This window comes from Streptopelia decaocto (genome assembly GCF_964273445.1).
Source record: "Streptopelia decaocto genome assembly, chromosome: 22".
Classification (NCBI taxonomy): domain Eukaryota; kingdom Metazoa; phylum Chordata; class Aves; order Columbiformes; family Columbidae; genus Streptopelia; species Streptopelia decaocto.
The window spans coordinates 3,876,986-3,887,932 of NC_138677.1; the positions used below are offsets into that span (position 1 = coordinate 3,876,986).

The 10,947-nt window shown below is 53.9% G+C and overlaps 1 protein-coding gene across 4 annotated transcripts; it reads left to right on the forward strand.

Moving 5' to 3' along the window:
• The first annotated feature begins 230 nt into the window (after window positions 1-230).
• PHB1 (prohibitin 1) lies at window positions 231-4,377 on the forward strand. 4 transcript variants are annotated; one of them, XM_082070995.1, is made up of 7 exons: window positions 231-255; window positions 728-853; window positions 1,014-1,175; window positions 1,617-1,759; window positions 2,003-2,119; window positions 2,672-2,767; window positions 3,193-4,377. In XM_082070995.1, the coding sequence occupies exons 2-7, from the start codon at window positions 766-768 to the stop codon at window positions 3,403-3,405; spliced, it is 819 nt and encodes a 272-aa protein (XP_081927121.1). In that variant the 5' UTR covers window positions 231-255; window positions 728-765; the 3' UTR covers window positions 3,406-4,377. The 4 variants fall into 4 exon arrangements, with proteins under 4 accessions (XP_081927121.1, XP_081927118.1, XP_081927119.1 ...); XM_082070992.1 differs by lacking the exon at window positions 231-255 and adding an exon at window positions 263-304; XM_082070993.1 differs by lacking the exon at window positions 231-255 and adding an exon at window positions 338-376.
• Window positions 4,378-10,947: the final 6,570 nt, after the last annotated feature.

Here is a 10,947-nt window from a genome sequence, read left to right on the forward strand (position 1 = left end):
CCCACGTGGCTTCCCCCCGCAGGGACTACAGCTCCCGAGAGGCCTTGCGGGCAGCGGCGAGCCGCAGCCAATAGAGAGCGGCCTTGCTCAGCGACAGGGGTTCGCCGGGAGTTGTATGCCGCCCGGCAGCTGGTAGAGATCGGTAGGACTACAAGTCCCAGAACGCCGCGGGGAGGGGCGGGGTCCAATGAGGAGCGGGCTTCTTGGCGAGGCGCGCAGGCGCGCTGGGGCGGGCGGCCCGGGATTCATGTGGAGGTCAGGGGCGCGGCGGGAGGGGAGCGGGCGGCCCGGGATTCATGTGGAGGTCAGGGGCGCGGCGGGAGGGGAGCGGGCGGGTGTGGGGGGCGGGAGGACCGGGAGATCCCGGTAAATCCCGGTAGGTTCCGGTAGGTCCCGCGGCCGTAGGGGTGGAGGGGGCTGAGCCGCGGCCTGCGGGTGCGAGCGGGCCCTTGGCCCACTGGGCGCCTATCCCGGGGGTGAGCGGCCTGGGAGGGAGCGGGGCCCAGCAGGGGCGGGCGGAGGCCTCGGGGGATCGGGGCTGCGGGAGGCGGCCGGGGCAGGGCCGGGTGCGGGGAGCCGGGAGCGGGGAGCCGGGGCGGTGCGGAGGGGCCGTGCGGGGGGCCGGGGTGTGTGCGGGGCCTCGGGCCGGAGCCGGGCAGGGAAGAGCTGCACACGGAGCACCCGGCCTCGGGCAACGCGGTTTTAACGGGCCGGTGGGTTTTTGCAGGAGGGACTCTCCGGAGGGGCTGGACCGGGAGGTGTGAAATGGCTGCGAAGGTGTTTGAGAGCCTGGGGAAGCTCGGCCTGGGGTTGGCCGTGGCAGGCGGAGTTGTCAATTCTGCCCTGTACAACGGTGAGTGGGACAAGCTGAGCGCTTCCAGTTCACGCTGGGTGTTCTTTGTCAGTATCTTGGCTGCTCTGTGCTCTTCTTGCTAATGGCACTGGGGGAAATAGAGCCGAGGCCTCACTGGGCTGTTTTACACCCGAGCCTGACGCGCTGTTTCCTCCTCCAGTTGACGCGGGACACAGAGCCGTCATCTTTGACCGGTTCCGTGGGGTCCAGGACGTGGTGGTGGGGGAAGGGACCCACTTCCTCATCCCCTGGGTACAGAAACCCATCATTTTCGACTGCCGCTCTCGCCCCCGCAACATTCCTGTGATCACGGGCAGCAAAGGTGAGTGTTTGGACCCAGCAACCCTGAGAGAACCAGATGGTCTGATGATGTTTTTTGGGTTTTTTAATTTTTTGTTTGTTTGTTTCTGAACGTGGCGATTCCACACGTCCCGAGTCCAGTTTGGCACGGAGTCAGGAATGGTTTGATCGGTCTTTTTAGTTACAGAACAGATTGAAGGGACCCTTCCTTCAGTCCTCCACCTCATCCCTTTAAACGGGAGCTCTCTGCCTTTACAGTAGGGCAGGTAATTCCCTGCATCACAAACAATCTGAACCTTAAGTCTTACCTGTGAGGTGGATTTGGAAAGGAGCCATTAAAATAACTTGTCTTGGCTGGCAAAAAGAAACCTGAATGTTTACTCTTTTTCATTTAGATATCTTTTCACATTTATATCTCCTATCCCTGTGGTTTGCCACTAAACTCCCGACTCTCATCCCACAGATCTACAGAATGTGAACATCACATTGCGTATCCTGTTCAGACCAGTGACTGCCCAGTTACCACGGATTTTCACCAGTATTGGCGAGGACTACGATGAGCGTGTCCTGCCCTCAATCACAACTGAAATCCTCAAGTCTGTTGTGGTAAGGACAGTGAGAAGCTGCTGGGTTCCATGGGTCTTCGTTCAACTGGAGAACCTCCCCTCTAGCTTAGGCTCAAATTCCCAATCATTCAGTCTTTCTCTTCACATGCTGGGGCAGCTCAGGGTTTGCCAGCCTGGGGAGAACGGGCTTAACTCTGGGGCTCATGGGTACACAGACAGGCCGGGCATGGACAATCTGTCACTTCTGGAACTTCCTTCTCACTGTTGTCTGTCCCGATTTCAGGCTCGGTTTGATGCTGGAGAGCTGATCACGCAGAGAGAGCTGGTCTCCCGGCAGGTGAGCGAGGACCTTACGGAGAGAGCAGCGACCTTTGGGCTCATCCTGGACGATGTGTCCTTGGTAAGAGTTCTCCCGTTTCAGCTCTTCCTCTCTGCAGTCTGTGCAAGCAAGAGCAGTGGGAAATCAGTGGATGAAACGTGGACTGTGTTTGTCTGTCTGTGGGATTTTGCAGTTCCAGCTCAAGGCAGCGCCTCTGGTTTTGTGACTGGCTGTCTGTGACCTTGAGTGAGCCCTTGAAGGCCCCGCTGCACTGGCTTATCAGCAGACGTCACTGTTGCAGGGCTTTTATGGTTAAAATGAAGAGCAAGTGCGGCTGTGGGTGATGGATGAGGCTGCACGTTGCTGTAGAGGAGGCAGCTGCTACACAAGCACCCTGGGACACAGGGAGGATGTGCTGGGTCCAGCTGGCCTGCTGGAGTTGTGCTGATAGCACCTCCCTTGAAACTTCAGCACTGGCCGGGGAGGCTTGCGTGTCCCAGTTCCTGTCCTTTCAGGGACACTGGTGTTCCACCTCTGTTCCAGCGGCACTGGGGTGGGCAGCTGCCTCCCCCAGGAGCTGCACGGGTTGCACGGTGTCAGCGTTGTGGACTTTGCCTAATTTCTGCCTCGCAGACCCACCTGACCTTTGGCAAGGAGTTCACGGAGGCGGTGGAGATGAAGCAGGTGGCCCAGCAAGAAGCAGAGAGAGCCCGATTCATTGTGGAAAAGGTACCTTGTCCTTTGGAGAAACCTGGAAATGGTTCCTGGTGTCTCCTTTCCCCCCGTGAACATCTCACCTGTCCCAGAGACCTGGCGGGTTGAATGACAAAGTCACTTAGGGTCATAATGCTAGTTCAGTTCTCAGATCTGGCACGTGACGGTTGGATAGATCAAGTGTAAGGTCTGTTTTATTGGGCTTTGGGACCTTTTTGCTTTTACTACCATGTCATGTTCTTACTGGAGTGCTGAACAGAAATGTCTGCCTGGAGGAGCAGGGAGGAGACAGCACCTTCTGTCTTAGCTCTGCTACTGGGGAAAAGATCAGTAGGCTGGTGAAGTGGGAATCTACATTTTAATTGTGACAACAGCATCTTCCTTCTCTTTGCTCTTGTTTTCTCTGTTGCTTATTCCCCTTCTCCTGTGTTTCCTCTCAGGCGGAGCAGCAGAAGAAAGCAGCCGTCATCTCTGCCGAGGGAGACTCGAAGGCCGCTGAGCTGATCGCCAACTCGCTAGCCACAGCGGGCGATGGCCTGATCGAGCTGCGCAAGCTGGAGGCAGCCGAGGACATCGCGTACCAGCTCTCCCGGTCCCGCAACATCACCTACCTGCCCTCCGGACAGTCTGTGCTCCTCCAGCTGCCGCAGTGAGCCCGGCTCTGCAGCTGTAGCTAGCCTGATCGCCTCTACCTACCAGATCAGCCCCTTCCAAAAGAATCTTTGCAATTTCCTCACTGGTAAAAGTAGGGGAAATGAGAATTCAACCCATTTTTAATTCTTAATCAAATAAAACTGAACACTCTTGACAACAAACCTGCATTCCTCCCATGTGCAGTCAGAGCAGTGGCTGCACTGACCCATAAGCTACATTTGAGAATTGCCCCTTTCCAGGCAGTTTGAGCAACAGGAGCAGAGTTTTCATCTGTTCACTCCTGGGACGCGCCAGCAGCCCAGGTGACTCCCTGACTGCGCAAATGCTGCGGCCGTCAGGTGTCCCTGTGCTGCTGCGGCCATCGGGTGTCCCCGTGACACTGCGGTGCCTTTAGGCTGGCAGAGCCAGGGCAGTACAGACTTGCAGGTCCTGGATTATGGAACAGGGACACTCGGGGCTCGCTCTGCGGTCAAACCCGTTTGTTTTCAGGTGTCAGCTGAGCAAGGGGACATCTCAGCTGTGAGGACAGTGTGAGCTGTAGCAGTGAAAACTGGAGGCGCAGATCGCATGGGTTGTGGCAGGGGTGAGATGAGCAGAGATTCGTTTTCTGTAGTAGATGGATTTCAGGCGTGGAGAAGATACTTCCTCTGCAGGAAATACTTTTTGCGTACATGCTGGAAATGGGACATCTCTACTTCTCCCCCCACTGCATGCTGCTCTGTTTGCTGCCACTTGCCCTGTTGTGCAGTGTTTGCTCCTTCACCAAGGTCAGTGAAGTTGGCAGGTGGCCTGTTCAGGTGGCACTTGGGACAAAGGGGATGACTGGGTGCTCCGTGGCTCAGGCAGCCAGAGGTGGGCAGAATTCTCTGTTACATCAATGCTCTTTTTATTTAGGGAAACTGAATTGTGAGGAGGATGTGATGGGTGAGATTGTAAACCAGCCTTCAATAAATGTCATGGTCCTGATTGTAGTGGTGTGGGGGTTTTTTTGATATCTCAGAAGAATGAAGGTTGGATCAGTGGAGCAGGACACCTCACTTTGTGCTGGTTTATTTGGATAAAAGTCACAGGTAAATGACTCTTCCTCCTGACAACTTAAAGCTTGAACCGTGATTCTTAGGCTGAATTCCTGCAAGAAGGTAAGGCTGAAGTTGAGCCCTTGGGAAAGTCGCTGTGAACAGTGGGCTCGTTTTGTCCGTACAGCCACTTTGGGTTGTTGCCCTCGCCTCTGAAGCAGAAAGCCCTGCCTGCGCTTTGTGCTGGGCAGGGGATGCTCCTGCAGTGATGAGCTCCCTGAGCTTCAAAAATATTTTAAGCAACTGAGCAGTCAGGTCCGTAACTCCCAAATAACTTCCAGACCTCTTCCCCCTCCGGTGCTCTTGTTCTTCATTTTTCTGCTTTACCGCTTCAGACACTCGTCAGGAAGCTTCCACTTTTCTCCCAAGGCTCCTTTAAAGCCCCCCAGTGTTTCCTGTGTTTCTCTCCGTTAGTTTTGTGCACCAGGTGTTGGGCTCAAAGCAGCGTGTGTGAAATCCCTTCTCAGCTTCTGCAGCTCTGCATTGCCTCTCCCTCCTGTTGTGCATTTTTCAGTGGAGTGTGGAGTGTTTCCTGCTGGTTTTGCTGTCAGCTTCTCTGGAGGTGTCTGAAGCTCTAACGGTGGCCCCTGGGTCTGATTAATCATCATTTCCTTTGCTTTTGGGTTTAATTCCTTTTACAAATGTTTCATGGCTGTTAACTGCTCCTCTACCCTCGCTTTGCCTCGCTTAATGCCTAAAGCTGTTCTGAACTCGTTAGACTTCAAAGCTGTTCTTGCACCTGTAGCTGTCTAGGTGTGCACTCACTGAACCCCCTGTTTATATTGTGTTTATATCGTGTTTATAGCTGCTCTTCGGCCTGGCAGAGCTTGGGGACCGTGGAGCTGTCTGGCTCCAGAGGGGAATGGTGACCCAGGAATTAGGATGTGTTTTTTTGGGCTGCACAGAGGCACTGGGTGAGAAACCAGCCTTGTGTTCACTGTGAGCAAGCACTGCTGGGCTTTGCTGCCAACCTGCTCAGGTGCCGCAGGTTCCTTGGTGTAAAACAGAACAAAAAGTTGAGTTCGTGTAGTGGAGGACTGGCCTTCCTGGACACGGCTGGACTGAACGCCGCTTCCCAGGACGCCGGCCCTTCCCTGGCAGCGTTCGGCAGGCGTTGGCATGAGCGGTGCTCTGCTTGTCTGGGCAACGGAAAGAGCTTCGGGCTTGGGGAACATGAAGGCAGCCGCCTGAGCAAACAGAGTGTCCCCACCCTCTCTTTGGCGTTTCTAACCTTGTTGATTTTAATAATCCAATAACAAAAACTAATGGTGAAAGTGGAGTGCACCCAGGGTGGAGAAACGAGAGAGGGTCGAGGCATGTGGCTTTGCACTGAGAGCAGAGAGGTTTGTGCAGGTCCCAGTCTCCTCCGGAGAGCCTGAGTGAATGGCCCCATTAGCCTGGTCCTGCCGCTGTCCCCCCTGAGGCCCTGCACGCCTGCACACAGCCAGTGCATCCCCAGCAGGGCTGGACGTGGTACTGGGCTGCAGAAAGCACTTAAACAACCCACCTGAAACGGCCTGAAAATTCACTTGGAGAAAGGCTCTTTGCCAGCGCTCAGCCTGGGTGTTCGCCAGTCACAACCCAAGGCCCGTCTGTCCGGCTCTCCCCCCAGAGCTGAGTCGCACTGGCCAACACATTGTCACATTGAGCACCCAACCCTTGGGGCGGGTGACGATGGCGGCTGGAGCTGCAGGCAGGCTGCTGTCCCAGCAGATGGCAGCAGCAATTCTGCTTTCTGCTGGGAAGGGCAGCAGGGACCAAAGGGTGTCCCTCAGGCTCTGTGGGGACAGGTGAGCGGGGAGGTCACCCTGCCCTGGGCAGAGGACGCAAGGAGCGCAGTGAACAGGGACAAACACAATGGCATAGTCTCCAGGAGAGGGAGAAAAAGCACAAGCTGGCACGAGACCTGTTTGACGGGTGGCACCACTTGGGCAGGTGGAGGGTTTAGTCCCCGTGCTGGGCTCTCCTAGCAAAGCTCTGAGTCGCCCCAGGTTTAACTCCTCTGGCCTAAGGCAGCACACAGGAAGGTGCAAATGCCGGTCTCCCTTTCTAAATCTCCCTGCCCACCACTCTCCTTTGGCTGCAAACCTCCAGAGAGGTTTGGTTTGGTGTTTTCCTTCCTGGGAGACTGCCTTTCTTCTTCCTTTCCTGCCAGATGAAGAGCTCAGCTCTGCAGCACCCACAGTAGCTGGGCCAGCCTGCTCGCAACACTCAGACCAGCCAAACAAGCTTTTGCTCATGATAAACAAACAGGAAACTGCCCGATTTCCTCTGCATGTTCACCCCCTCGCTCTCTCCCTCTTTAATAGATAACCAGCCTACCTGACACGTGAAGAGACCCGGAGCCCCTGCGTGGCCCCACGCTCTGGCATGGCCAGAGTTGGCAGCGTGGCTGTTGCACTGGAACAGGTACCTGCTCCCAGGCAGCGGCTGATGCCCCAGGCCACAGGCTCCCCAGTTAAGAAGCTCCCCAGTTTGTGGTGATTTACACCCTGCAGTGGCTGGCAGTGCTCTGGAGTGGTTAGAGCGAGGGTGGGGAGGAGTTTCCGTATTGCTTCCTCTGTGCTGTTTACATCCGAGTGGATGGAGCACAAAGCGCCTCAGTCCTGAAGCAAAGAGGACTGGGCAGGGGGTAGAAAGCACTCATGAAAGCGGGTAGGAAACAATGTCCTAAGCTCAGCTGGGAGATGGCGAGCAATTCTTAGGGCCAAATTTGGTTTAATTGTTCCTTGCCTGGCACTAGTCAGTGCTGGGGGCTGAGACGTTCCTCATATGCCTGTTTTCCATCAGCAGAACTGAGCTGACTTCAGTCCAGCAAGTCCCAACTTACACTAGTGTAACTCCCAGAGGTAGGTCAGGTTTACTTAGGGATGACTTTGTGCTTTGGTTTTCTACTTGGTGAAGCAGGATAGGTCTGTCTCAGGCAGAGGGGTATCGGGGTAAGTGATGGGGGACATCGAGTGTACTCTAGCTAGGGGATGCAGAACAAACTGCCAGAGGAAGTGAAGAATCTGATGTCTTTAGAAAAAATACGGTGGATACTTCTTTTAACCACATGCTCACCCACATTTCCATGTAACAGTTACCCCAGCACATCCAGTAAGACCTCCCGTATGCAGACAGTCTGCTGGGGAGACCACCTGAGACCACAGCACAGCACCAAAGCTGATTAAACAGACAACAAAGAGGAAAAGACAAATTCTGTGGGTTTCCCTCACTCCCATCCTGCTCTGTCCAACTGCCATATCCCAGAATGGTTTATTTTTTTTAAGAAAGGCACAAAACCAAGGCTTCCAAAGAGAACTTTTTTTTTTTTTGGTGGCACAATTTTTATACAGAGGATGACGACTCTGATAATACAGTCATGTTACCAACCTGCCTCCAGTACCCCAAAGAGAGTTGACCACCTACACATGGACCTTCCAGGCTTTTCTGTATTATTCCAAGGCTGTTCCTGCTGCCCTGCCCAGGCTAAGCTCAAGCCCTTAACACACAAAGCTGTAAAACCACACGGAAACCACTGGCCATGCTGAGCCTCTGCAGAGCTGCCCCCCAAACCCCGGTATCCGCTGCAGCCTCAGGAGGGCTGAGCGTGTCTGCTCAGAAGGGCAGAGTTAAAGCCACAGGTACCAGTGGTATCTTGGTCTGGATTCTGCTTCCCAGAACTCTGCTCTACCCTCCTGCTCTGAAGAGCTAATCTGGGGTACCAGGACACGCTGGTGGGCATTGTTAATCTTTAATTGTGGCCTTATGCTGAACTAGTAAAGGAGAAGAGAGAATGGGAACAGGAATTTCCTCTCCTTGAACTTCTACCTTGCTCTGTGCAGTCTCGAAGCCCAGCGCCTCTCGTCCAGCGGTGGTGGTTCCCTCAGACAGTGCAGCTCTTCCTGTGACATGAGCTAGCAGGAAAAACCCTTTGTTTTCCTTTTGCTTCCTTTCCCATCGCTTGAGAGGATCCTGGATTCTGCAGGGCATAGCAGGATGCCTAAAAGATAAAACATTAATCTGAAAGTCAACTGCTTGGGCTGCAGACTGGCTCAGTGCCCTGCACCTCAGTTTCTCTCCTCATCCTTGGCTGCTTTTCCTCTGGGGTAGAGCCTGGGTGGGTAACACTGTGTTCCGCTGTGTCTGAGCCCCACAGCCCAGCTTTTATTGTATTTTTCACCCCAAAAGGTCCTATGTTGCTTAGCAGAAAAAAAATTATATGGTTTCCAGGACAGCATAATGTCACCTACTGCTGTACTGCTGCTTCTGGAGACAGCTGCAGACAGCTGCTATCTGAAACAGCGCAGCAGCTTAGGGAGGAAACAAAGATTGGTATCGCCCATCCCTGGCGCTGCATGCAATGAGGAGGACACTTGAGGGCATTTGCCACACTGGCTGTACCCTGGAGAGAGGGGAAATGCCAGAGAGAGAGGGCAAGGGAGCCACAACATCTTCCTGAGCACGGAACAAGGTGAAGAAAGTTGCCTCTAGAAGTTGGACACCAGCGTGAAGGGAAAGCAGAGATGACAGCAAGGAAATCAGATAAGGATCTGTGGCTGCGAGGCAGGTGTGTGCGAGGGAGCGGATCATGTGCAAGCAGAGATGTGGGACTGTTGCTGCAGTTTGTTTGCTTCCCCCTACCTGGCTGACATGTCTTTTCATGTCAGACACTAGATCAAAGCGAGGGATGTAAATAGCTGAAACAGGCTTCCTTGTGGGAACGGGGCTGAGCGGCACAGCCAGCGGCTGCGCGGATCCCTGGGAGCAGCACGAGGGGCTGTCACCCCCGTTAGCCCGACAGCTGTAGCTGCCCTGGGTGGCGAACCCCGCACGGGGGGAGTCACTCCCCTCTGCCTCTTCCCAGGCCGCTGCCGCTGGGGACGGGACACAGCAGGGCCATGGGCACAAGTAATTTGGTTTCATCATGTCAGATGCCCTTCAGAGTCCAAAGATATTTGCAGGCTCAGGTAAAGAAAACCACAGGCTGCATCAGAGGGAACAGCGAAACACTGCAGGAGACCAAGTGCTCTCCTCGCTTATTGGAGCAAGAGAGGGCATGAAGAGCTGGGCCTGTGCTTGTCCCACGATGGGCACCAGCAGGGGCTCCACCTCTGTGGCTGTTGAAATAACTGATGGCTTTGCTCCTTTGGACAACGTCCCAAAGTCGTCCCTCTGCTAAAATTCCACATTTGGGCTTTGTCACTCATTGCTGTCTTGTTGTGGCAGATGCACAACCCCCTTCCCTTCAATGTGGAAGGTGCACGCACATCCGCCTCTTCCCCAACACATCCCCCCTCTCCTGCAATGGGGCAGTTAATAGCTCCTTTTGTTTAACCCTCTGTTGGTCAGCTAGGAGAGAGGAAGAGGCGCCATGGAGTCCGGAAGTTTCTGGGCGCCCATAGCCAGAGTGGGGGTACAGAGAAACTTCTGGAATGCCCACAGCCAGATCTGACAAGACTATAAGAACGGGGTTCCTGCCGAGGATTGCCTTTGTGTGTGTCCTCTCGGAGCAGCAGGCCAAAATGCAGCCAAGAGACCCTCCCCTTAGACCAGAATGCCATCTAAGGTAACCTCCTGGAACTGCCTCATCTCCACATGTGGGTGAGCGATAACTTAATAATTCCTCGCCGGACTAGTGAACGTATTTTCCTTAATAATTCCTTGCTATATTCAGGCAAGTGTAGGTCCTTGCTGAAACCAGGCAAGTGTATTAAATAATTCCTTGCTAAATATGCAAGTGATTTCCTCGCCAGATAAGCAAGTGTATTTTCCTTAATATAATTCCTTGCTTTAATACAAGCGAGTGTATTTTCCTGGAGTGAGGGACGGCTCTGGCATTGTTTTTTGGGAGCTACGTGTATGCACACTGTGGACCTCCATTATTCTTATTTGCTGTACCCCTCAACTGATATCCAAACCTGTGTTTTATGTTACCAGAGTGCTAACTGATTGCACAAACCCTGTTTCTAATTGGTTGTTTTGCTGGGCTTTCCCGGACAGAATAAAAGTCTGTTTTGGACCTGGTTGTCCACCTAAAACTAATTTCGGGGTCCCTCCGTGACGCTTGTTCATTCACCTTCTAAGAAAAACATTTTTCTTCCTGTTCTTTTAAATTCTGCTGCACAGCATCCTTCGCATGCACGCAGTTAACCAAGAGCAGCCACATTCCCTGACATCCTGGCGCTTTCTCAAGAAGCTGCAGGACACAAGGGTGCTGGGCTAAGTGAAGCAGTGCTGGGGCAAGGAAGAAAACTGCCAAACTTGTTCTGATCTCACCGTGGGGCTTCCCCAGCCCACCCTGCCCCTTCTGCTTGATCATGAACTTTGGGAAAGCCCCAATCCCTGCTCTGCACTTGGAGTTCAAATCTGGGCTGTACGCTCAATAATCAAGAGCAGGTCAAACACACTGGCATGTAACATCACATTTCAGGGGGCTGAGGGCGTATCGATGTTTTGCAGAACCTTAAATCAAGTGCCCTA

What these genes read in the sequence shown, in the direction of transcription:
- PHB1 (XM_082070995.1), top strand. Translation starts at nt 766, where the DNA reads ATGGCTGCGAAGGTGTTTGAGAGCCTGGGGAAGCTCGGCCTGGGGTTG. An exon ending in CAATTCTGCCCTGTACAACG is followed by an intron (nt 854 to 1,013) that starts GTGAGTGGGACA and finishes TTCCTCCTCCAG; the next exon opens with TTGACGCGGGACACAGAGCC. An exon ending in TGTGATCACGGGCAGCAAAG is followed by an intron (nt 1,176 to 1,616) that starts GTGAGTGTTTGG and finishes CTCATCCCACAG; the next exon opens with ATCTACAGAATGTGAACATC.